Below are 27,767 nucleotides of genomic sequence, written 5' to 3' on the forward strand. Positions count from 1 at the left end.
AACGCTACTCCTGTAATCTGTGTGATAAGAGGTTTGCTGAACAACAACATTTGAAACATCATCAGAAAGTTCACACAGAGGGGAAACCTCACCACTGTGACCAGTGTGGGAAATGGTTCAAATGTCCTAATAATTTAAAACGTCATCAGAAAACGCACACAGGGGAGAAGCCCTTCCCCTGTGATCTGTGTGGTAGGAGCTTCGCGGAAAAGACTACTCTCCAAGGTCATCAGATCACACATACAGGGGAGAAACACTACCAGTGTGACCAGTGTGGCAAGAGATTCACTTCAAAACATGCTCTCGCATATCACATGTTAACACACAAAGGGGGGGAGAGACCCAAACCCCATCAATGTGGCCTTTGTGGGAAACGGTTCTACATAAGTCTTCATTTACAACGTCATCAGATGATTCATTCAGGGGAGAAACCCCACTCCTGTGATCTGTGTGGCAAGAGGTTTGCTGAAAAGTATACTCTCCAAAGTCATCAGAACACACATAAAGGGGAGAAACCCTACCAGTGTGAGCAGTGTGGTCGGAGATTCACTGTAAAGGCTAGTCTGATCGGACACAGGTCAATGCACACAGGGGAGAAACCCTACCAATGTGGGCAGTGTGGGAAAATGTTCAGAACTAAGGCTTTTCTCAACCTTCATGAGAAAAGGCATAAAGGGTTGAAGCCTGCCCAGTGTGAGCAGTGTGGTAAGAGATTCACTGAAAAGGCTTCTCTCAAAATTCATCAGCTAATTTATACAGGGGAGAAACCCTTCCAATGTGAGCAGTGTGGCAAGAGATTCAATATAATGGGTAATCTCATCGTGCACAGGTTAGTTCACACGGGGGAGCGACCACACCACTGTGACCAGTGTGGCAAGACATTCACTTCAAGGGATTCTCTCAGAAATCACCTGTCAAGCATGCACCAGATAATGTCTGTGGGGGGGGAACCCTTTCAGTGTAACCAGTGTGGGAAAAAGTTTTTCTCTGCTGCCAATTTTAAACGCCACGAGAAAACTCACACAGTGGTGAGACCCCCACGCGTTAAAATAATCCACGACTGCGAGCATTGTGGCATGAGATTTAAGGAGAAGAATCGTCTCATAAAGCATAGCATAGTTCACACAGGGGAGAAACCTCACCACTGCGACCAGTGTGGTAAAAGATTCAATAGTTTTGGTAATTTAAAACGTCATCAGAGAACACATACAGGGGAGAAACCCTACGAGTGTGAGCAGTGTGGTAAGAGATTCACTGAAAAGGCTAGTATCAAAGGTCATCTGCTAACTCATACAGGGGAGAAACCCCACCGCTGTGACCAGTGTGGGAAAAGTTTCAATAGTGATGCTAATTGCAGGCGGCATCAGCGAAGTCATACAGGGGAGAAGCCCTACCAATGTGAGCAGTGTGATAAGAGATTCACTGAAAAGGCTAGTCTCCAAAGCCATAAGAAAACTCATGCAGTTAGAGAGAAATGCTACTCCTGTAATCTGTGTGGTAAGAGGTTCACTCAAAAGTGTATTCTCAAAAACCACCAGAAAGTTCATACAGTGGAGAAACCATACCCATGTGAGCAGTGTGGAAAGAAATTCAAGTCAAAGGGTAGTCTCATAGCTCACAGGTCAACTCACACACGGGAGAAACCTCACCACTGTGGCCAGTGTGGGAGAAGGTTCAGCAATAAGGTTGATCTCAAACTTCATCATCAAATGCATAGGAGGAAGAAAGCCTACTACACTGTGGGCAGCGTGGGAAGAGATTCATTGAAAATAATAATCTCAAAACGTCGCCTCAAAGTCCATTGAAAACCTTTTTTCTCAAACTATACCGGAGAATTCATACAGGAGGAACACTTAGCAGACTAGAGGTGGCCATAGTTGAATTCATACAGGAGGAAGACTCTTAGCAGACTAGAGGTGGCCATAGTTGAATTCATACAGAAGGAACACTTAGCAGACTATAGAGGTGGCCATAGTTGAATTCATACAGGAGGAAGACTCTTAGCAGACTATAGAGGTGGCCATAGTTGAATTCATACAGGAGGAACTCTTAGCAGACTAGAGGTGGCCATAGTTGAATTCATACAGGAGGAACTCTTAGCAGACTATAGAGGTGGCCATAGTTGAATTCATACAGGAGGAACACTTAGCAGACTATAGAGGTGGCCATAGTTGAATTCATACAGGAGGAACTCTTAGCAGACTAGAGGTGGCCATAGTTGAATTCATACAGGAGGAACTCTTAGCAGACTATAGAGGTGGCCATAGTTGAATTCATACAGGAGGAACACTTAGCAGACTATAGAGGTGGCCATAGTTGAATTCATACAGGAGGAACACTTAGCAGACTATAGAGGTGGCCATAGTTGAATTCATACAGAAGGAACACTTAGCAGACTAGAGGTGGCCATAGTTGAATTCATACAGGAAGACTCTTAGCAGACTAGAGGTGGCCATAGTTGAATTCATACAGAAGGAACACTTAGCAGACTAGAGGTGGCCATAGTTGAATTCATACAGAAGGAACACTTAGCAGACTAGAGGTGGCCATAGTTGAATTCATACAGGAAGACTCTTAGCAGACTAGAGGTGGCCATAGTTGAATTCATACAGGAGGAACACTTAGCAGACTATAGAGGTGGCCATAGTTGAATTCATACAGGAGGAACACTTAGCAGACTATAGAGGTGGCCATAGTTGAATTCATACAGGAGGAACTCTTAGCAGACTAGAGGTGGCCATAGTTGAATTCATACAGAAGGAACACTTAGCAGACTATAGAGGTGGCCATAGTTGAATTCATACAGGAGGAACACTTAGCAGACTATAGAGGTGGCCATAGTTGAATTCATACAGGAGGAACACTTAGCAGACTATAGAGGTGGCCATAGTTGAATTCATACAGGAGGAACACTTAGCAGACTATAGAGGTGGCCATAGTTGAATTCATACAGGAGGAACACTTAGCAGACTATAGAGGTGGCCATAGTTGAATTCATACAGGAGGAAGACTCTTAGCAGACTATAGAGGTGGCCATAGTTGAATTCATACAGGAGGAACACTTAGCAGACTATAGAGGTGGCCATAGTTGAATTCATACAGGAGGAACACTTAGCAGACTATAGAGGTGGCCATAGTTGAATCCATACAGGAGGAACACTTAGCAGACTATAGAGGTGGCCATAGTTGAATTCATACAGGAGGAACTCTTAGCAGACTATAGAGGTGGCCATAGTTGAATTCATACAGGAGGAACACTTAGCAGACTATAGAGGTGGCCATAGTTGAATTCATACAGGAGGAAGACTCTTAGCAGACTAGAGGTGGCCATAGTTGAATTCATACAGGAGGAACACTTAGCAGACTAGAGGTGGCCATAGTTGAATTCATACAGGAGGAACTCTTAGCAGACTATAGAGGTGGCCATAGTTGAATCCATACAGGAGGAACACTTAGCAGACTAGAGGTGGCCATAGTTGAATTCATACAGGAGGAACACTTAGCAGACTAGAGGTGGCCATAGTTGAATTCATACAGGAGGAACACTTAGCAGACTATAGAGGTGGCCATAGTTGAATTCATACAGGAGGAACACTTAGCAGACTATAGAGGTGGCCATAGTTGAATCCATACAGGAGGAACACTTAGCAGACTATAGAGGTGGCCATAGTTGAATTCATACAGGAGGAACACTTAGCAGACTATAGAGGTGGCCATAGTTGAATTCATACAGGAGGAACACTTAGCAGACTATAGAGGTGGCCATAGTTGAATTCATACAGGAGGAACACTTAGCAGACTATAGAGGTGGCCATAGTTGAATTCATACAGGAGGAACACTTAGCAGACTATAGAGGTGGCCATAGTTGAATTCATACAGGAGGAACACTTAGCAGACTAGAGGTGGCCATAGTTGAATTCATACAGGAGGAACACTTAGCAGACTATAGAGGTGGCCATAGTTGAATTCATACAGGAGGAACTCTTAGCAGACTATAGAGGTGGCCATAGTTGAATTCATACAGGAGGAACTCTTAGCAGACTATAGAGGTGGCCATAGTTGAATTCATACAGGAGGAAGACTCTTAGCAGACTAGAGGTGGCCATAGTTGAATTCATACAGGAGGAAGACTCTTAGCAGACTAGAGGTGGCCATAGTTGAATCCATACAGGAGGAACACTTAGCAGACTATAGAGGTGGCCATAGTTGAATTCATACAGGAGGAACACTTAGCAGACTATAGAGGTGGCCATAGTTGAATTCATACAGAAGGAACACTTAGCAGACTATAGAGGTGGCCATAGTTGAATTCATACAGGAGGAACACTTAGCAGACTATAGAGGTGGCCATAGTTGAATTCATACAGGAGGAACACTTAGCAGACTATAGAGGTGGCCATAGTTGAATTCATACAGGAGGAACACTTAGCAGACTATAGAGGTGGCCATAGTTGAATTCATACAGGAGGAACACTTAGCAGACTAGAGGTGGCCATAGTTGAATTCATACAGGAGGAACACTTAGCAGACTAGAGGTGGCCATAGTTGAATCCATACAGGAGGAACACTTAGCAGACTATAGAGGTGGCCATAGTTGAATTCATACAGAAGGAACACTTAGCAGACTATAGAGGTGGCCATAGTTGAATTCATACAGGAGGAACACTTAGCAGACTATAGAGGTGGCCATAGTTGAATTCATACAGGATGAACTCTTAGCAGACTATAGAGGTGGCCATAGTTGAATTCATACAGGAGGAAGACTCTTAGCAGACTATAGAGGTGGCCATAGTTTAATTCATACAGGAGGAACACTTAGCAGACTAGAGGTGGCTATAGTTGAATTCATACAGAAGGAACACTTAGCAGACTAGAGGTGGCCATAGTTGAATTCATACAGGAGGAAGACTTAGCAGACTATAGAGGTGGCTATAGTTGAATCCATACAGGAGGAACACTTAGCAGACTAGAGGTGGCCATAGTTGAATTCATACAGGAGGAAGACTCTTAGCAGACTATAGAGGTGGCCATAGTTGAATCCATACAGAAGGAACACTTAGCAGACTATAGAGGTGGCCATAGTTGAATTCATACAGGAGGAAGACTTAGCAGACTATAGAGGTGGCCATAGTTGAATCCATACAGGAGGAACACTTAGCAGACTAGAGGTGGCCATAGTTGAATTCATACAGGAGGAAGACTTAGCAGACTATAGAGGTGGCCATAGTTGAATCCATACAGGAGGAACACTTAGCAGACTAGAGGTGGCCATAGTTGAATTCATACAGGAGGAAGACTCTTAGCAGACTATAGAGGTGGCCATAGTTGAATTCATACAGGAGGAACACTTAGCAGACTATAGAGGTGGCCATAGTTGAATTCATACAGGAGGAACACTTAGCAGACTATAGAGGTGGCCATAGTTGAATTCATACAGGAGGAACACTTAGCAGACTATAGAGGTGGCCATAGTTGAATTCATACAGGAGGAAGACTCTTAGCAGACTAGAGGTGGCCATAGTTGAATTCATACAGGAGGAAGACTCTTAGCAGACTAGAGGTGGCCATAGTTGAATTCATACAGGAGGAACACTTAGCAGACTAGAGGTGGCCATAGTTGAATTCATACAGGAGGAACTCTTAGCAGACTATAGAGGTGGCCATAGTTGAATTCATACAGGAGGAAGACTTAGCAGACTAGAGGTGGCCATAGTTGAATTCATACAGGAGGAAGACTTAGCAGACTATAGAGGTGGCCATAGTTTAATTCATACAGGAGGAACACTTAGCAGACTATAGAGGTGGCCATAGTTGAATTCATACAGGAGGAAGACTCTTAGCAGACTATAGAGGTGGCCATAGTTGAATTCATACAGGAGGAACACTTAGCAGACTATAGAGGTGGCTATAGTTGAATTCATACAGGAGGAACACTTAGCAGACTATAGAGGTGGCCATAGTTGAATTCATACAGGAGGAACACTTAGCAGACTATAGAGGTGGCCATAGTTGAATTCATACAGGAGGAACACTTAGCAGACTAGAGGTGGCCATAGTTGAATTCATACAGGAGGAACACTTAGCAGACTATAGAGGTGGCCATAGTTGAATTCATACAGGAGGAACACTTAGCAGACTAGAGGTGGCCATAGTTGAATTCATACAGGAGGAACACTTAGCAGACTATAGAGGTGGCCATAGTTGAATTCATACAGGAGGAAGACTCTTAGCAGACTATAGAGGTGGCCATAGTTGAATTCATACAGGAGGAACACTTAGCAGACTATAGAGGTGGCTATAGTTGAATTCATACAGGAGGAACACTTAGCAGACTATAGAGGTGGCTATAGTTGAATTCATACAGGAGGAACACTTAGCAGACTATAGAGGTGGCCATAGTTGAATTCATACAGGAGGAACACTTAGCAGACTAGAGGTGGCCATAGTTGAATTCATACAGGAGGAACACTTAGCAGACTATAGAGGTGGCCATAGTTGAATTCATACAGGAGGAACACTTAGCAGACTAGAGGTGGCCATAGTTGAATTCATACAGGAGGAACACTTAGCAGACTATAGAGGTGGCCATAGTTGAATTCATACAGGAGGAACACTTAGCAGACTATAGAGGTGGCCATAGTTGAATTCATACAGGAGGAACTCTTAGCAGACTATAGAGGTGGCCATAGTTGAATTCATACAGGAGGAAGACTTAGCAGACTAGAGGTGGCCATAGTTGAATTCATACAGGAGGAAGACTTAGCAGACTATAGAGGTGGCCATAGTTGAATTCATACAGGAGGAACACTTAGCAGACTAGAGGTGGCCATAGTTGAATTCATACAGGAGGAACACTTAGCAGACTATAGAGGTGGCCATAGTTGAATTCATACAGGAGGAACACTTAGCAGACTATAGAGGTGGCCATAGTTGAATTCATACAGGAGGAACACTTAGCAGACTATAGAGGTGGCCATAGTTGAATTCATACAGGAGGAACTCTTAGCAGACTATAGAGGTGGCCATAGTTGAATTCATACAGGAGGAACACTTAGCAGACTATAGAGGTGGCCATAGTTGAATTCATACAGGAGGAAGACTTAGCAGACTATAGAGGTGGCCATAGTTGAATTCATACAGGAGGAAGACTCTTAGCAGACTAGAGGTGGCCATAGTTGAATTCATACAGGAGGAAGACTTAGCAGACTATAGAGGTGGCCATAGTTGAATGGGTGGAGTTTTAGATGCCGAGGCCCATTTATACTCCCGTCGTCCAATGGGAATACAATACATTGACATCCATTCTGGTATCCCTGTGTGGGTGAGGAAGTGTTGCACCCAGAGGGAAGACAGTGGCCATTCCTAGCCAATGAAAAGACAGTGGCCATTCCTAGCCAATGAAAAGACAGTGGCCATTCCTAGCCAATTAAAAGACAGTGGCCATTCAAACTAGGGTTTTTTCATGATGCTGAATCCATTCCAAGCATTAGTTTAAAAAAATGAATGCTTGGAATGGATTGGCTAAAACTCATGAAAACCCCCTAGTTTGACATGTTGGAATGGATTCAGCATCATGAAACCCCCCTAGTTTGACACGTAATCCTCATGTGTCCAAAACTGTCACTTTTCAGGATTCAAATTAAAAAACAGATCGACAAGCTCAAAACATGGATTCATCAGTAGGCCTATGCGGCTGCCATTATTGTTGAATTCTCTTCAGCGTTTATGTTCAGTGTATGTACTGTATGACAGCTGTACCTGTACTAATAATAAACTTTATTTAATAATAATAATAACTCGGCTACACCTAATCAGACTGTTCTGCTTTTTGTGTTGATATTTTTATATTGTGTTTTTGATGTCCAAATTACATTACTGTATTGAAAAGTGAAATGGAAAGATTTAAATAAACAGTTTACTTAAAAGAAAATCATCAATTTGTTCCTCAATGTAGTGTGAATGTGAATGTTTCACCGCAATCTGACTGTATTAAGTGTTAAATATCTCTATTTTGTGACAGTAATCATTGCTATAGAGTGTGTTCAGTATCAGTGTTAAATAGCTCTATATTGTGACAGTAATCATTGCTATAGTGTGTGTTCAGTAACAGTGTTAAATAGCTCTATATTGTGACAGTAATCATTGCTATAGAGTGTGTTCAGTATCAGTGTTAAATAGCTCTATATTGTGACAGTAATCATTGCTATAGAGTGTGTTCAGTAACAGTGTTAAATAGCTCTATATTATGACAGTAATCATTGCTATAGAGTGTGTTCAGTAACAGTGTTAAATAGCTCTATATTGTGACAGTAATCATTGCTATAGAGTGTGTTCAGTAACAGTGTTAAATAGCTCTATATTGTGACAGTAATCATTGCTATAGTGTGTGTTCAGTAACAGTGTTAAATAGCTCTATATTGACAGTAATCATTGCTATAGAGTGTGTTCAGTAACAGTGTTAAATAGCTCTATATTGTGACAGTAATCATTGCTATAGAGTGTGTTCAGTAACAGTGTTAAATAGCTCTATATTGTGACAGTAATCATTGCTATAGTGTGTGTTCAGTAACCGTGTTAAATAGCTCTATATTGACAGTAATCATTGCTATAGAGTGTGTTCAGTAACAGTGTTAAATAGCTCTATATTGACAGTAATCATTGCTATAGAGTGTGTTCAGTAACAGTGTTAAATAGCTCTATATTGTGACAGTAATCATTGCTATAGAGTGTGTTCAGTAACAGTGTTAAATAGCTCTATATTGTGACAGTAATCATTGCTATAGAGTGTGTTCAGTAACAGTGTTAAATAGCTCTATATTATGACAGTAATCATTGCTATAGAGTGTGTTCAGTAACAGTGTTAAATAGCTCTATATTATGACAGTAATCATTGCTATAGTGTGTGTTCAGTAACAGTGTTAAATAGCTCTATATTGTGACAGTAATCATTGCTATAGAGTGTGTTCAGTAACAGTGTTAAATAGCTCTATATTGTGACAGTAATCATTGCTATAGAGTGTGTTCAGTAACAGTGTTAAATAGCTCTATATTGTGACAGTAACATTGCTATAGAGTGTGTTCAATATCAGTGTTAAATAGCTCTATATTGTGACAGTAACATTGCTATAGAGTGTGTTCAGTAACAGTGTTAAATAGCTCTATATTGTGACAGTAATCATTGCTATAGAGTACGTGTTCAGTAACAGTGTTAAATAGCTCTATATTGTGACAGTAATCATTGCTATAGAGTGTGTTCAGTAACAGTGTTAAATAGCTCTATATTGTGACAGTAATCATTGCTATAGTGTGTGTTCAGTAACAGTGTTAAATAGCTCTATATTGACAGTAATCATTGCTATAGAGTTCAGGAGTCTCCCTGTCTCTTTAGTTACTTTACTTCAAGCTAAATACTACTGGAGCAGAGATCCTATAGAACTAAAAGACAAGTCATGTTATGTATGGTGCACTGTAGCAGATCTACAAGCTCACAAGGCTTCGCACTGAGACTTGTTGTGAGCTTGTACTTTGTAGAGCTGCTAATTTCAGCACGCAACAAAGTGTAAAGACTTTTTAATGTCAAGGACCCCCAAATTAACCCCCATTTGAAAATATATGCCAGGGACCCCCATAAGAGAAGATGTAAGGCTCTAGCAGTGATTCAGGGACCCCCATAAGAGAAGATGTAAGGCTCTAGCAGTGATTCAGGGACCCCCATAAGAGAAGATGTAAGGCTCTAGCAGTGATTCAGGGACCCCCATAAGAGAAGATGTAAGGCTCTAGCAGTGATTCAGGGACCCCCATAAGAGAAGATGTAAGGCTCTAGCAGTGATTCAGGGACCCCCATAAGAGAAGATGTAAGGCTCTAGCAGTGATTCAGGGACCCCCATAAGAGAAGATGTAAGGCTCTAGCAGTGATTCAGGGACCCCCATAAGAGAAGATGTAAGGCTCTAGCAGTGATTCAGGGACCCCCATAAGAGAAGATGTAAGGCTCTAGCAGTGATTCTCAACCCGTTTAATTTCAAGGACTCCCAGTTTGACATGCATTAGTCTATACCAGTGGTAACCAACCTTTTCAAGCCCAAGAGCCCATTTTATTCCCAATTGTAAGCCAAGATCTACCACTAAAACGTGTTAGAAAAAACACTTGTTTTTTTGCTATTTCTGACAGGCTCAATGCATGTGCACACATCCACACAAAGACTAAAGCTTAAATAAGAATAAAAACTTATAGTAAGTTATATTATCAATGTCAAATAATATTAAAGGACCTATAACATAGAATTCAACTTTTTCCATTTCTTTTCTGTTTTTGGAGCTCCCATATGTGTTTTCTATCCCCACAAATAACCAATTTTGAACAATCAGGCTTTCATATCATATCAGGTGCTTTAATAGAAATTGCTCTCAGGAACAGCTCAACTGATTTTGGCCACATCGTGATGTCATCAATGTCACCCTACTTTGTATAATTCCTCCTCTTCTTAAGTATTCAGTTCCAAATTTGCATTTCCACTTTGTTTACAATGTCCACCATTGTCGATTTTCCAAGCTGGCATGGAATGGAAACAACCTGGTTTTATCTAGCATCAGTATTATAATGACTCAAATATTAAATAATCTGCATCTGCACCCCCACCACCTCAGGACATTGTGGTACTGCAGCTAAAACTGCTTTCAAAGTCCAGAAAGAAATAACAAGGCCTGGTTATATCAGTGGTGATTGAGGCTCAAAACCATTAGAAATAACTTTGAGGGACATAGACAATATGATATTAAATATTAAAAGCCATTTTAGAAAGTATGTTATTTGCGCTTTAAGACAAATGTATTAGAAATAAAAAATATTAGGACAAAAATACAAATAAACTTCTTTGTTGAGTCTTTTTTTTAATAAAACAAAATGCAAAGGACATGAATTGCTTTTACAGCACAATATTTTGTTTCTCATTTCAATGAATATTCACTTTGTAAAGTTTGAACGCCAACTTTTAACCAAACGTGGGAGAAACACTGTGCACGGCTGCACGCACAAATAAAGAGTGCACTCGCGCACGCACATGACGGATTATTATCGATCAAAACAATCCTTAGCGTCGCTTACAAAAGCATGTGTTACAAAATCACCGACCTGGATGGATAAATATCAGTGGTCCATCCATTGTGTGACCTGATTAACGAGCAACGGTAGGCAGCCGAGTAAATTAACAGCTTAGTAAATTAATAGTCTACCGTAGCTGTGTGTCAGATGTTCTGTCTGAAGCAGTCAAAGCCAAGGAGAATGTTACAATTTAATTCACAATCGAGCATCTTGTCATGTTTTGACAGCGGCACTAAACATTTTGACAATTTGTCATAGTGATATTTATCCAGCCAGGTCGGTGATTACTTATCATTCATGCTGTGCAACACGCTAAGGATTGTTTTGATCGATAATAATCCGTCATGTGCGAGTGCCGAGTGCACTCTTTATTTGTGCGTGCAGCCGTGCAGTGTTAAAAGTTGGCGTTCGAACTTTACAAATAATAATATTGAATAATATTCAACGTGTCGGGGACGCTATCATGCTGCGTTCACTCTGATGCTCTCATTGCTCTGTGTGCTGCCTGCGAGGGGAACAACAGACGCACAGCACATGAGAACAGAGTGCTAAAAGGGGGAGGGCCGAGGGCGGTGCGGTGGAAGCAAGGGGAACAGATCTTCAAGCTGAAATGCATCGAGCCTCTACACGTTGTTAGCTTGTAGATCTGCTCTTTTTTTGCGAACGACATTCTGCTGTGTATTGCTGCAGACACTTCAGGATCGACTTGAAAGGTTCCCGCGAGCTACTGGTAGCTCGCGAGCCCCTGGTTGGTTACCCCTGGTCTATACGGACCACCATTTGATGGCATTTCTATCTCTGAGACCCACGATTTATACTGTAAAATCAATGTTAATTTAACTCTGAGAGTGTACAGATGGAACCAAATGGACCCGTTATGGGTCTGACTTCTGCTTCAACTACAATTGTCAAGTCCAATTATGGATGGACGAGATTCATGATCAACATTGGGGTAAATGTATTATGTGATCTAGACATGTGCTCTCATCAGGGAGAGAGGAGAGGGAACTGTCAGTGTCAAAGGTCATGTGCTCTCATCAGGGAGAGAGGAGAAGGAACTGTCAGTGTCAAAGGTCATCAGGGAGAGAGGAGAGGGAACTGTCAGTGTCAAAGGTCATCAGGGAGAGAGGAGAGGGAACTGTCAGTGTCAAAGGTCTCTAAACCACATTCTGTGGGGCAATAAAGAGGCTGCATGGAACTCCTGGGGGGGGGGGGGGGGTTGGGTGGTAGGCTACCTTCCTGCTAGAGAGAGGGGTGTTTTAACTGGGGGGGTTGGGTGGTAGGCTACCTTCCTGCTAGAGAGAGGGGTGTTTTAACTGGGGGGGTTGGGTGGTAGGCTAGCTTCCTGCTAGAGGGAGGGGTGTTTTAACTGGGGGGGTTGGGTGGTAGGCTACCTTCCTGCTAGAGAGAGGGGTGTTTTAACTGGGGGGGTTGGGTGGTAGGCTACCTTCCTGCTAGAGAGAGGGGTGTTTTAACTGGGGGGGTTGGGTGGTAGGCTACCTTCCTGCTAGAGAGAGGGGTGTTTTAACTGGGGGGGTTGGGTGGTAGGCTACCTTCCTGCTAGAGGGAGGGGTGTTTTACGACACCTACAGAGGAAGGGCTGCTGACTCACAAAGTAGGCCTACACACATGTTGATGGCAGGGTGAACAATGTAACTAAGTACCACTTTAATTAATTCCTGTCATAAGTAATAAGTAATGTGTTCCAGTGATGGGAGGCTCTAACAGAGAAGACTGTTTTACCAAACACACTACGTCTGGTTGGCACTTCAGTCCCCTCTGGTAGTCCCCTCATGAGCAGGGCCTGGCTGTAAACAGGTTCTTGAACTTAGTCCAGTTACCCTGCAGGGTAAACATAGTACCTTTCCTTTCCTTAGTCCAGTTACCCTGGGTAAACATAGTACCTTTCCTTTCCTTAGTCCAGTTACCCTGGGTAAACATAGTACCTTTCCTTTCCTTAGTCCAGTTACCCTGGGTAAACATAGTACCTTTCCTTTCCTTAGTCCAGTTACCCTGGGTAAACATAGTACCTTTCCTTTCCTTAGTCCAGTTACCCTAGGTAAACATAGTACCTTTCCTTTCCTTAGTCCAGTTACCCTGGGTAAACATAGTACCTTTCCTTTCCTTAGTCCAGTTACCCTGGGTAAACATAGTACCTTTCCTTTCCTTAGTCCAGTTACCCTGGGTAAACATAGTACCTTACCTTTCCTTTCCTTAGTCCAGTTACCCTGGGTAAACATAGTACCTTTCCTTTCCTTAGTCCAGTTACCCTGGGTAAACATAGTACCTTTCCTTTCCTTAGTCCAGTTAGCCTGGGTAAACATAGTACCTTTCCTTTCCTTAGTCCAGTTACCCTGGGTAAACATAGTACCTTTCTTTTCCTTTCCTTAGTTGCCCTTGTTGCTCTGTCACCACTGTCCCTTCGATCTATGAACTGTTTCAGTGGTGGAGGTGCAAGTCCATTTAAGATCTTAAAAATGAGACAAACATCTGCAAAGTGTTTAAAGCTGTTTAGAATTAAATAAGTTGTCCTTTTGAACTATGTGGCAATGGTCATAGTCTCTTGAATAGTGTTCATTTGGTTTTAGTCACATTTTAGTCACCCGGAATGTCTTAGTGTAAGTCTTGTTTTAGTCGACTAAATATCATGGGATTTTAGTCGACTGAATCTACAGGTGATTCAGTCGACTAAAATGTGTTTTGGCGGGCCTTGATGCCGTCTTAATGACAGTTTTTTTTACACTTGCTGAAAATAGCCGATCTACAAGCCCACAATGCATGGCAGCGCGACGCATCGTGAGCTTGTAGATCTTCTATTTTCAGCATGCAACCAAGTGTAAAATGACTTATACTGGATCTCTTGTCCACTAGTTCCTTCCTGACATTTTAGTCTAGTTTTCATTTGTTGACAAAATCAACAGTATATTTAGTCTTAGTTTTAGTCACCATAGCTTAGTTTTCATTTAGTTTTTGTCAGTGGAAAAAGGCAGTCGACGAACATTTTTCGTCTTCGTTTTAGTCGACGAAAACAACACTGGAAGAAACCACCTAACTCCAAAATGTTCATTTTTCAGGAAATTAAAGATATTTGTTCTCTTATGCCTCAAAGTTGGTGTTGTGACTGTATGTGTGTGTATATATATATATATATATATATATATATATATATATATATAGTCAATCACTTCAATGGGGGTCCTTGACATGAAATAGTTTGAGAATCGCCATTATAGAAACATGGGGTTTTTTGAGAAAACTGTCATGATTTAGAAGACCTGATTTATATGATGAATTCCTGTTCTGTTCTTTAACTACATAGAAGTGTCTATTTGTACGTCTCTAAATGTTTTGATGAATTGAACAATGTGGACCCTGTTGTAAACAAGTGTAATGCTTAATTGGGTCGTCCACTCACAGTTAACAGTCTTTGTATTGAGTTTGTGCTTAAAATGTACTGTAAATTCTACAAACTGTTAATAAATATTTAAATCAATCAAAAAAAAACTTTTGTAGAATCTGGTCTCAGTCCTAAATCAAAGGGTTAAACACATTTCTTCAATGGCATCTTTAAAAAAAATATATATTCTATTTTATTTATTGTTTTGGTGAGTAGATCTGGTTGAGCAGTAAAGTACATCTGAGCTGGACCAACAGCTTCAGCACTAAGTGAGAGGGAGACACCTGCTGGTCAGTGTCGGTATAGTTGTAGATGTTATATCTACTACTGTATATTATGTATCCAATAAGATCATTATGCACATGTACATGCGCTGATGTCGTCGTCACTCTCTTTATGCCTCTAATATTTTACAACTTGCTATTAAAAATGTCTTAAAAGTAATTGAATTGTAACTAGAAACGTGCAGATGCCCTGCATTGTGTATATATACAGTACAGTATTTTGGTTTGTTTACTGTCGAGTGAGAAAACAATGTTGCTCATATTTGGTGTTTACGTCATCATCATGGCCGTGGACTCCAATCTCAAAATATGTTCATTGTTCATATGTTCATTTTATTGTTCATATGTTCATTGTTCCAGGAAGCAAAGATTTGAGTTCAAAATGTTCGCTCTCAAATACTATATTCAAAGATAGTCCACCACATTTTCATGATTTTTCAAAAATAGCAGACCCGAGTGCCGTACTACAAGCTTGTAGATCTGCTATTTTTCAATAGCTAAAGTATAACATAATGTTTAAAACACCAAAAGGGGTTCCCGTTCTGAATGGGTTAAGGTCCCTAAACTTCTTACTTTTTTTTTGTTTTGTTTGCACTATTTTTAAAAATGGCCGATCTACAAGCTCACGTGTCGATGTAGATGGATGTAGTATTTTAAAATCTCACACCTCACTAGCCAACTCACAAGAGGAGGTTGAATGAACTGAAACCAGCGCCCCCCAAAAACAACAGGTTTGGAGATCTGTTGGGAATTGATGAAACATGAAACAAGTCACCCGCGCGCCCAGTCCCAATGTTTGTAAACAAATAATTGGTCCATTTGGATTGGCCTCGGACGATGGCTTTTTTTATTTAGCGAAAGGCTAAATAAATCGTTAATCACATTTATTCGTGTGAGAATTAATTCGTCAACTTAAATGTGTATAATGGTGACATCTGTAGAGGTGAGATGTTGTCTCCAAACAGGTCAGGAGAGCTGCGTTGCCACTAGATAGTGTTACTACCCACAATACAATACCCCCCCTTTGGTTTCCCATTTAAAATGGCCACCAAAAAGCTTTAAATACCTGGGAATGCAAATATCTAATGACCCGAACCAAATATACCAAAATAACTATTTGCCTATTGTGGAAAGAAAATCTAAACCATACAAATGGAAAGACCTACCAATTTCCTTAATTGGACGTGCTAATGTGGTCAAGATGAATGTTCTGCCCAAACTAATTTATTTGTTCCAGTCAATCCCACTCAGCTGCACACCAAGACCGTTTACGTCACTGAACAAAAATTCACTGCAGGCTCCCCTGAATAAAGGCTAGGATCAGGTCAAAAGCACTGCAGGCTTAAATCTCCCCAACTTCAGACTGTATTACCTAGCCTGTCAATCACGTGTCATTTGGTGCTGGCTCAACAGTGAGAGGCTGTCCACACCAGCCTCCAGCATGGGTTAAACTGGAAGGAAAACATAACCCATCCCACTCCACTACAGGTAATCCCTTATAGAGCACCGAAGTCCTGACGTAACTCGCTCATCCCGACGATTCCCCTGGTTCACGGAAGTAGTTTCTCTATGGAGAATAACATGGGGTGAACTTAATATCGTCTACTATAAGCGTTGTGGTCCAAAAATAAACAAGCTGTCTCTGTGTTATTGTCAGGGAGGTGTCTCTGTATCGTTTGCAACAGTCAGTCACTCATATGATACAGTCTGCTTCTAGCGAAAATCTAACTAATTCAGCAGCAGTAACATTAGCGTTTTCTCTCAGTCAGTTGATTCTTCATATCCATGTGAGTGAAGCGGCCGGGATGACATGTTTATTTTTCAAACACAGTTCTTATATGAATCAATCTAAAACTCCTCCTATGGTGATTTCAATGCAACTAAACAAATACATGAACCTGGGGACTGACGCCCTCTACTGAAAGTGACGTCAGACTTCGGTGCTCTATACAGACACGCAGAAAGCCCTTCATTCTATTACTAAAAACCAGATTATACATCATACATTTGCATGTTGCAAAGAAACTATTAAACCTTAATGGGAAAACAAAACACCGTTAATGAGCATGCCTTTGTGGCACAACCCTTGTGTCCCCAAAATGATTAGTGATGGGATAGGCCTATCTGAAGACTGGAGAACCGAGAAAAGAGACTTGTATAATCAAAGCATTTGTGCTGATTTTAATTCCCTGAGAGCGAAATATAACTTACCATCATCCAACTAAAATATTTACAGATACAGAATTGGGTAAAAAACAATAAGTTATAGATATCCCCATATGACTGAAACACCAACAGAGAAACTGTTACACAATCATCGAAGGGCCTTGTATCCAAGGTCACATTCACACCAGAGAGCTTTGCTGCCATTAAAACGAATCCTGCTGCGCATTTTCAGAAAGTGCACTTCGTTTGGCAGGTGTGAATTAAGGCTCATTGGAATCCTAATGCGCAGCAAAGAACCACATTCTACTCCGAGCAAAAACGGGGGTTTCGCTTCGCTTCCACAATGTGGCGGGTGAGGAGCTGAACACAGTTGGAGACGGAGAAGGCATATTTTACGCAGCGCAAAGATGTCCCGTTACCGTGGATAGACGTGGTCGCATGAGGAGACTGAAGCCCTGATCGAAATGAGGACGTGTACATTAATCAATTGCTTAAGAAAACACATAAACACTGCAGTGCAGTGTAATAGCATTATAGCCTACAGAATATTCTGTCTGTCTGTGCGTGCCGTAAACATGGAGTGCTGTCACTGTGTGGGGACTAGTGGGGAGTAGGAACTTTCATCTCAATAAACGTGTAAACATTTTGCGCTGCCGTCTGTTATATCAGTGCGCTCAGCGCTGTGCCTCCATGCCCAAAAGAACAGTGTGTGGCTGCGTGCGTATAGTGAGACAGTGAGAGAGGGGGGGGGGGGGGGGGGGTCCAGTCCCAGACGGCACGACACATGCACATTATGAGTATAATTTTATCACCACAGATTTCACTGTGTAGGCTAGTTTATGAATGGAACACATTGATAAAGGTCCCCCCTGCTGCGTTTCCAATTGCTGCGGGTGACAGCTGTGTGAAGGCAAACCGCAGCGAATTAAATATGCAAGAATCCCAAATTCTCCGGCCATACGCATTGAGTCTACCGAAGTATTAGGTGAGAATGTGACCTAAGATGTACACACTGATGAACAATGAGCATTAAGATGATAAGATGCTACATCCAAAAAATAAATGGGAAAAACACATTAAACACAAATATACATGAAATGAAATAATGTAGTCATTGCTACAGAACCCCCAAACAACTTTAACAAAACCAAACGCAAGTAAATTCAATTTAATATATTACACAGAATTTATTATACACCTCACAGCCATGAGACATCACCCAATTGTCTTTGATGTCAACACTTTAAAGGAGAATTCCATACTAGAAGGCTTTCTTACCTTTCTTTGTAGTTGTTATGTCCCCACCAAAGAGGTCCAGGTGTTATTTTGTGCAAAAGCTCCTTATTGGCTATTTCCCCTACCATAAGCCCTAAATGAATTGCATTGAATTGAATGGGAATTGAATGGGGCTATGGGGTGTTGTGCTAATTTGCTTATTTCCTTTGCTCAAAATTATTATTTTTTTGTATATAATCCTCTCTTCATAATGTAAATAATATCCCAAGCGGCACACTTTACTACTTATTTATATGCAAATAAGCGAATTAGCACAACACCCCATAGCCCCATTCAATTCAATGCAATTCATTGAGGGCTTATGGTAGGGGAAATAGCCAATAAGGAGTTTTTGCACAAAAGAAACACCTGGACCTCTTTGGTGGGGACGTAACAACTACAAATAACACCTGGACCTCTTTGGTGGGGACGTAACAACTACAAAGAACACCTGGACCTCTTTGGTGGGGACGTAACAACTACAAATAACACCTGGACCTCTTTGGTGGGGACGTAACAACTACAAATAACACCTAGACCTCTTTGGTGGGGACGTAACAACTACAAAGAAAGGTAAGAAAGATAAGAAAGCATTCTAGCATGGAATTCTCCTTTAAAGGAGACCTAATCCACACATTCTGGAATTGCCAGAAGTTTAATTTATATTTGAACAACTTTCTGAAATTATGTGAAAACCTGTGACTCCGGATGCACGAATAGCTATTTTGGGTGATGTCTCTACGCTGAGCAACCTTTTGATTGATTGATTGATTGATTGATTGAAATATGTATATGTAAATATGTACTGAAAAACAGTTTAGTACATTTCAAGCACAAACTCAATACAAAGACTGTTAACTGTGAGTGGACGACCCAATAAAGCATTACACTTGTTTACAAGAGGGTCCACCTTGTTCAATTCATCAAAACATTTAGAGACGTACAAATAGACACTTCTATATAGTTACAGAACAGAACAGGAAGTCATCATAAAGGAAGCAAAAAGGGAAAAGAAACATATACAGTGAGGGGAAAAGGGGGGGGGGGCGGTGGGGGGGGGATTCAGATTTTACGGGGGGCAGTTTCGAATTACAGCCGTCCGTAGGTGCCCTTTGAGAGCGGTTTTGAAGGAGTCAAGGGATTCACATTTCTTAATGACTGTTGGTAGGGCGTTCCACATTTTGGTGGCATAGGAGCGAAAATAATTTAGTCCCTTGTTTGTGCCGAATCTGGGTTGTACATGGTTTGTTGCACTCCCTCTGGTGTTGTGGGTATCTTAGTGAAGTATTTAGACAGGTACATGGGTATCTTAGTGAAGTATTTAGACAGGTACATGGGTATCTTAGTGAAGTATTTAGACAGGTACATGGGTATCTTGCTGGTGTATCGAATCTTGTGGACCAGACCCATTGCAAGATGCTGACCCTAAGCCATCCCAGCCTGTCAAAGTGGGCAGGGGTGAGGTGTGTTCGGGGGGTGAGGCCAAGTAGGAGCCTGACCAGTTTGTTTTGGGAGGTCTGGAGCCTTGTTTTAAGGGCCTTTGAGGTGCTGTGGTACCAAGAGACGTCTTTGAAAGTAAATGTATCCTGTTAGCAACGTCTGCTGCAAAAAAGTGTATTATTTGTCATTGGAAGTCTGAACCCCCTCCCCCGACTAAACAATGCTGGGCAGAACTCCTATCTTATTGCACACCGGAAAGAAAATCATGTATAATGTGAAAGGAAAAATATCACACTTTCAGAAGATCTGGGGTCGGGCAATGGGCTAATTGAACTGGAGAGGGCTAATTGAACTGGAGAGGGCTAATTGAACTGGAGAGGGCTAATTGAACTGGAGAGGGCTAATTGTTGTTTTTGGCAGCAAAATGTCTATTTTAGTTTATAGTCACAGTCTTTGGAATGAAACTTGTAGATCGGCTATTTTCAGCATGCAAACCAAGTGTAAAATGACTGGATACTGGATCTCTTGTCCACTAGTCCCTTCCTAACATTTTATCATTCATTTGCAGTAGAGGTGAGATGTCTCCAAACAGTTCACTTCAAGGGAAAAGGCAACGCTCAACTCAAACAGTCTTTTAAGGACTCAGGCGTGTGTGTGCAGATTCTAACTCAAACAGTCTTTTAAGGACTCAGGTGTGTGTGTGCTGCTGGGTGCAGATTCTAACTCAAACAGTATTTTAAGGACTCAGGTGTGTGTGTGCTGCTGGGTGCAGATTCTAACTAAAACAGTCTTTTAAGGACTCAGGTGTGTGTGTGCTGCTGGGTGCAGATTCTAAAGGCTCATACATAGTCTGGATTTTAGGTGGTTAGGTGACCACCGAACTACAACATGACGTCACTGAGGTGACCACCGAACTACAACATGACGTCACGAGCCGCGGTGAAGAGCAAACCAGCGCCACCGCTCCAGCCCTTCTCTCTGTTTTTACTCACCACCGCTCAGCGGTGGTGAGCGGTGGTCAGCTCACCACCGGAGCGGTGGTCGCCTCACCACCGGAGCGGTGGTCGCCTCAGCACCGGAGCGGTGGTCGCCTCAGCACCGGAGCGGTGGTCACCTCACCACCGGAGCGGTGGTCACCTCACCACCGGAGCGGTGGTCACCGCGGTGGTCGCCTCACCACCGGAGCGGTGGTCGCCTCACCACCGGAGCGGTGGTCGCCTCACCACCGGAGCGGTGGTCGCCTCACCACCGGAGCGGTGGTCGCCTCACCACCGGAGCGGTGGTCGCCTCAGCACCGGAGCGGTGGTCGCCTCAGCACCGGAGCGGTGGTCACCTCACCACCGGAGCGGTGGTCACCTCACCACCGGAGCGGTGGTCACCGCGGTGGTCGCCTCACCACCGGAGCGGTGGTCGCCTCACCACCGGAGCGGTGGTCGCCTCACCACCGGAGCGGTGGTCGCCTCACCACCGGAGCGGTGGTCGCCTCACCACCGGAGCGGTGGTCGCCTCAGCACCGGAGCGGTGGTCGCCTCAGCACCGGAGCGGTGGTCACCTCACCACCGGAGCGGTGGTCAGCTCACCACCGGAGCGGTGGTCAGCTCACCACCGGAGCGGTGGTCAGCTCACCACCGGAGCGGTGGTCAGCTCACCACCGGAGCGGTGGTGAGCTGACCACCGGAGCGGTGGTCAGCTCACCACCGGAGCGGTGGTCGCCTCAGCACCGAAAAAACCCAGACTATGAATGCGCCTTCAGTTGTAGTAAGAGTCTTATTTAACCCATTCTGGGCATGAACCCCTTGTGGTGTTTTAAGCATTATGTTATACTTTAGCTATTGAAAAATAGCAGATCTACAAGTTCAAATGTCTCCAAACAGGCCAGGAGGTGTTCAGGAAGCGTTTTGCGACGGCTCTGGACCTTGAGAAGAAACAGAGACACAAAGCCATGATGACGTTACAGGCGTATGTATGCAAAGGCACCCTACATATACACATTTACATATTACACATTACATTACATTACATATACACATAGTTTCATTATAGAGATATTCCACTGTTATGTTCTTAGCTTACGTATGGTTCATGGTAACAAGTTCTTATGTATATGACGTATTGCCATGTTTAAGATCTATAAGGGTTTGGTTACCAACTCTCCATCGTTTAACTGGGGACCAACTGGAACCCCATCAGGGACCATATTAATGTTTCTGGCCAAAGATAAACATTGCGAGCTAATGCTAACATAAGAGCTAATGCTAACATTGCGAGCTAATGCTAACATAAGAGCTAATGCTAACATAAGAGTTAATGCTAACATAAGAGCTAATGCTAACATAAGAGCTAATGCTAACATAAGAGCTAATGCTAACATAAGAGTTAATGCTAACATAAGAGTTAATGCTAACATAAGAGCTAATGCTAACATAAGTCGTTTCTTATTTACAATGCAAATAAAAAGTACATGAACCCGTGGACTTGCGCTCCCTCTACCGATATGGACGCCAGACTTTGGCGCTCTGTACTCCAAATTAACGCAAAATAAACCGACATTGCAGAAAGTATACCTGGGGGCGGGGACGGGCTCGTCAGCCAAGGTCATGGCCGCCAGCTCCTCCCTGAGGCCGCGCGGGAGTTCAGACTGCTCCAGCCCGTGCCGAAGAACTGCCAGCTGGCACAGCGTCTTCAGACTAGTACTGAAGTCTAAGATGTGCGTGATGTTTCCACCGCCGAAGAAAACATCGTCGCCAAAGACGACGACGCGATCTCCCACCACGCAGCAGTATCCCCCGAAAAAGGGGAACGGGAGGCCGCCCCCCTTGGGCTCAACCTTCTTCCAGGAAAGGGCCTCCGGAGAGGACTTCAACAGCGGAGACATCTTCGTCGGTATTCGACTGGTGTCACGGTCGCCGAACGTGTACAGCTCTCCGTTGTAGGCGAACGCCACCGAATGTGGCATTGGGAAAGGCATGCTCTGCCAGTGGCTGGTCTCCGTGTCATAGACTCTCATGGTGTTTTTGTCGCGGCAGTCGCCCCTGCCGCACCCGAAAAAAAACAACTTTGTCCCGATGACGGCGGCAGAGTGACCGAACGAAACGGGCGGCGCGGTGCCTCGGGGTTCAGTCAGAGACCAGACCATCGTGGTGGTGTCCAACTTGTAGGTGTCATTGGTGAGCCCGTCATTGTCCGTCAGTCCTCCATAGACATACATGGCCTTCCCAGAGACGCAGGCCGAGTGGAAGTACCTGGCCGGTGGAACGGTCCCAGAAACCTCCGTGGGGATCCACGTGTGGGTGTCCGTGTCGAACGCATGGAGCTCCCTTATGCAATTCTCCAAGCCCCTCCCCCCCAAGATGTATACGACGTTGTCGACGGCCGCGGCGGTGAACGCCGAGCGATTGCAGGGAACGTCGGGGTTGTCTTTGAAGCACGTGTCGTCTCTGGGAAACACTTTGGTCCATTTCAGAGACACTGTGTTGAAGACGTGCACACCGAGGTAGAGGTCGGTCTTCTCACATCCGAAGGAGTACACCTTCTGACCCACGGCAACGTGGCACACCCCCAAGGACTCTGGCGCGCGCAGCTTCATCGTACACAGGACGTCAGCCATCTGATGGAAGGAAAGATCAGACCTGTCTGAATGAGTGGTGCTGTGCTGTGCTGTGCTGTACTGTACTGTACTGTACTGTACTGTACTGTACTGTACTGTACTGTACTGTACTGTACTGTACTGTACTGGCTCTCTTCCCCTGGCATCTGAGTGTGTGTGTGTGTGTGTGTTATTTCATGCGAGGGCAGGAAGTAAAGACGGCAGAAAAGGGCATTAGAGCTATGGACCAGAGCCATAATTCAACAGCAAAGGGCATTAGAGCTATGGACCAGAGCCTTAATACAAAGGCAGCAAAGGGCATTAGAGCTATGGACCAGAGCCTTAATGCAACAACAGCAAAGGGCATTAGAGCTATGGACCAGAACCTTAATACAACAGTAAAGGGCATTAGAGCTATGGACCAGAGCCTTAATACAACAGCAAAGGGCATTAGAGCTATGGACCAGAGCCTTAATACAACAGTAAAGGGCATTAGAGCTATGGACCAGAGCCTTAATACAACAGTAAAGGGCATTAGAGCTATGGACCAGAGCCTTAATACAACAACAGCAAAGGGCATTAGAGCTATGGACCAGAGCCTTAATACAACAGTAAAGGGCATTAGAGCTATGGACCAGAGCCTTAATACAAAGGCAGCAAAGGGCATTAGAGCTATGGACCAGAGCCTTAATGCAACAACAGCAAAGGGCATTAGAGCTATGGACCAGAGCCCTAATACAAAGGCAGCAAAGGGCATTAGAGCTATGGACCAGAGCCTTAATACAAAGGCAGCAAAGGGCATTAGAGCTATGGACCAGAGCCTTAATACAAAGGCAGCAAAGGGCATTAGAGCTATGGACCAGAGCCCTAATACAAAGGCAGCAAAGGGCATTAGAGCTATGGACCAGAGCCTTAATACAAAGGCAGCAAAGGGCATTAGAGCTATGGACCAGAGCCCTAATACAAAGGCAGCAAAGGGCATTAGAGCTATGGACCAGAGCCTTAATACAACAGCAAAGGGCATTAGAGCTATGGACCAGAGCCTTAATGCAACAACAGCAAAGGGCATTAGAGCTATGAACCAGAGCCTTAATACAAAGGCAGCAAAGGGCATTAGAGATATGGACCAGAGCCTTAAAACAACAGCAAAGAGCATTAGGGCTATGGACCAGAGCTAGCTGGCTCACACTATACATGTGTCTTACAGCCCAATGTACTATAATATGGAGGAGTCTCCATGTCTCTCCATGTCTCTCAGATAGCCGCAATTTGCAACTCTAGATTTTTTTATAATGGGATGAATCTAGAGTTGCAATACCCTCCATTGACTCCCCACTCATCACATTTGCGTTTGTGATCTGCTTGTCTTAAACGACGTTAAACTCACCAACATTGCAGCTGCAGTCCAAGCTTGAATTATCCTCTTTCAATCTGCCGAGCTTGTTTTTCATAAAAATCCACCGTAGAGATGTTATGAGATACTTTCTGTCAATAAATTCTGTGCAAGTGTTTCTTTTTCTAAGTGCTGGAGTTTGGAAGGACTCGTCATAAGTCACTGAACGGAATGTATAAATCTAAAATAATAGATAAGTATAGAACATTATAAACCTAGTATATTTACTAATCATATCTTAATCATATTAGTATGATAAAGTAATATAATAACTATATAATAATCATATATATAACATTCTTCTCATGTGCGACTCTGGATTCTGTGTGATCAAATCTGTCTTCTCCTGTTTATCTTTGTTTTGTTTTTTTCCTTGTGTTTTCTTTTGTGTTTGGTTGTTTGTTTTTTTGTTTTGTTTTCATGTTTTGTTTTTTCTCTCTTCCGTTTGTTTCTCTGTCTGTTTTATGTTTTGGCTTCAGCCTAAACCCTTTTGGTCTCCAAAAAAAACATTTTGACCAAAATAAAACTGAACTGAACTGAACTGAACGGCCCTGCGTACCACCCGTTTAGAATTTGCACATAATGCAGGAGGCAGCAGCGCGACCCGTTAAAGGAAAACGAGTGCTTCCAAACTGCAACCCTTCAAAATACCTGCAGAGGATGTCTTGACAGAAAGTATCTCATAACATCTCTACGGAGTAATTTTATGAAAAACAAGCTCGGCAGATTGAAAGAGGATAATTCAAGCTTGGACTACAGCTGCAATGTTGGTGAGTTTAACGTCGTTTAAGACAAGCAGATCACAAACGCAAATTGGTAGCCCCTCTCGGGACCCTACATAAAGCTTTTCTGAAATTTTGATGAGTTTTATGTTGGGTCCCTGGTCAGACCTATATTTTCGTATGGAAATTCCAGTACACGGAAGTAGAAATTCTCTCTAAAATAGGATCTGCGCCAAGTGACGGCATTATTTTCCTTGAGTTATTCTGAATTCGGTAACTTTAAGTAGCTATACATCCCGCTGCGAATATCTCCTGTGGCGCGGTAATCTTTGTTTGACCGATTTGGTCGCTTTATTTCTTCTTGTTTGTTTACCGTTTATTGTACCGCCTCCCGGTGTGCGGTTGGCTTGTGCGGCTACGTCCCTGCCTCTGATCTGCTCTGTCATAGCTATAGCGCCACTAGCTAGCCAGATAGGCGGTACAATGAGGTGTCAATAAACAAGGAAGGAAGAGAAGAATCAAAGCGACCAAATCGGGCAAACATAGATTAAAAATACTTAACGGCTTCCGCGCCACAGGAGATATTCGCAGCGGCATGTATGGGTACTTATACTTTACATATTCAGAAAGCCTCACACGGAAACATTTCGTCATAGAGCGCGGAGAGGCGCTAAACATGGAGTAAATGTTTTAAACAGGTGGCATGGTAGTAGTGCAACAGGACCCAATGCTATCTGAGTCGTCAAAATGTCAGAAACTTCAGTAGCATTTGGGTTCTGCTTGGAGGGCTAGCAAATTGGATGAGTGGGGAGTCAATGGAGGGTATTGCAACTCTAGATTCATCCCATTATTTAAGGAAATCTAGAGTTGCAAATTGCGGCTAGCGAGCCCCGGAAGTCGAGAGTAACATAGCTCTAAATAAATGTAAGAGACAGGAAAACCTCGGTTACTGAACACACACTTGACTATAGCAATGATTACTGTCACAATGTAGAGCTATTTAACAGTTATTTTAACCAAAGATAATATCTTACCCTACTTTTAATAACGCAAAGTAAAGCAACGTAAAGGTGAATAAACAGCGACGTTACCTCTGGTTGGGAAAGCTGGCTGTTGGTCATAAAAACAGGTTTAGCGTGTCTCTGCAGTGCTTCCTCCTTCCTTCCTCACTTTGATGTAGTTTGTTTATAAAAATCAGATTTAAAGTGTTTGTTTCAAAGAGTTATAATGTTTGGTTTATCTGTGTGTCTCTCTGGAGTGCTTCTTCCTCCTTCCTTCCTTCGTTTTGTGTAGTTTAAATGATTATTAAAACAGTTTGTGGATCTGTCTTTCTCCGCACTGTTTATATAAAACACAACGCCTCCTTCCCAGTGTTGCCAGAGTGTGGGAGAGAAACAAGCAACCCTTTCTATGAAAACAAGCCCAAAAGAAAGAATGATGCAAATAAACAACTACACTTTAGAAACAAGGCCAAATAAACAACTACACTTTATAAACAAGCCCACATAAACAACTACACTTTAGAAACAAGACCAAATAAACAACTACACTTTAGATACAAGACCAAATAAACAACTACACTTTAGATACAAGACCAAATAAACAACTACACTTTAGATACAAGACCAAATAAACAACTACGCTTTAGAAACAAGCCCAAATAAACAACAACACTTTAGAAACAAGACCAAATAAACTACTACAGTTTAAAAGCAAGACACTCTTGGAAAAATCTGCAATCCACAACTATAAGCATCTTTACAGAAATAAGCACAAAGCCGCTTATAATAAGCAAACATGGCAACACTGCAAACAAACCTACCGTGCTGCTTTTTCTTCTTGTGGTTTCCGGCAGACTGGATGCCTTCCGGCACGTTGCTGCCCTCTACAGGTCGGGATTAGAACTCCTTTGGTATTCTCCACTGAAAGTTATTTAGTTACACTTTGTGATTGATTGACATTCTTATTTCACAGTAACGTACAGAATTGGTACATTTAAAACGAATGCACAACTGAATACAAAAATAGTATACATATAGAACATTGATATGATGTTTTGTTTTCTCGTTTTGTGTTTTGTTTTGTTGTTTTTGTTCCTTTTTGTCTTGTTCCTGTTAACTGTATTGTCCTGTCTGTCTTTGTTTTTGTTTTATGTTATGTTTGTTTGTTTTTGTTTTGTTTTCTTGTTTTTTTTCCCCTTCTGTTTGCTTTGTTGTATTATTTTACCTATGAAAGCCATTTATCTGTTAGAAGGGTAGGCACTATAAGCTTAGGCTACACCTTTTTGGTCAATGTTTCTTGCAGGCACTGTATTGATTTGTTTTAATGACCAAAATCTGTTACTTTATGGACGACACCATGATTAAGCATTTACACTGGTTTACAACATGGTCCACCATTTAGA

At 42.7% G+C, this 27,767-nt stretch overlaps 1 protein-coding gene across 1 annotated transcript; it reads right to left on the reverse strand.

Annotated features, from left to right (window-relative positions):
• Positions 1-21,398: 21,398 nt before the first annotated feature.
• Positions 21,399-26,657, reverse strand: LOC310857426 (kelch domain-containing protein 3-like). The gene is made up of 3 exons (XM_083763085.1): positions 26,455-26,657; positions 22,227-23,269; positions 21,399-21,577 (listed from the first exon to the last, which is right to left on the reverse strand). The coding sequence occupies exons 1-3, from the start codon at positions 26,482-26,484 to the stop codon at positions 21,511-21,513; spliced, it is 1,140 nt and encodes a 379-aa protein (XP_083619211.1). The 5' UTR covers positions 26,485-26,657; the 3' UTR covers positions 21,399-21,510.
• Positions 26,658-27,767: the final 1,110 nt, after the last annotated feature.

This window comes from Protomyctophum parallelum (assembly GCF_964188405.1).
Source record: "Protomyctophum parallelum genome assembly, chromosome: 4".
NCBI lineage: Eukaryota > Metazoa > Chordata > Actinopteri > Myctophiformes > Myctophidae > Protomyctophum > Protomyctophum parallelum.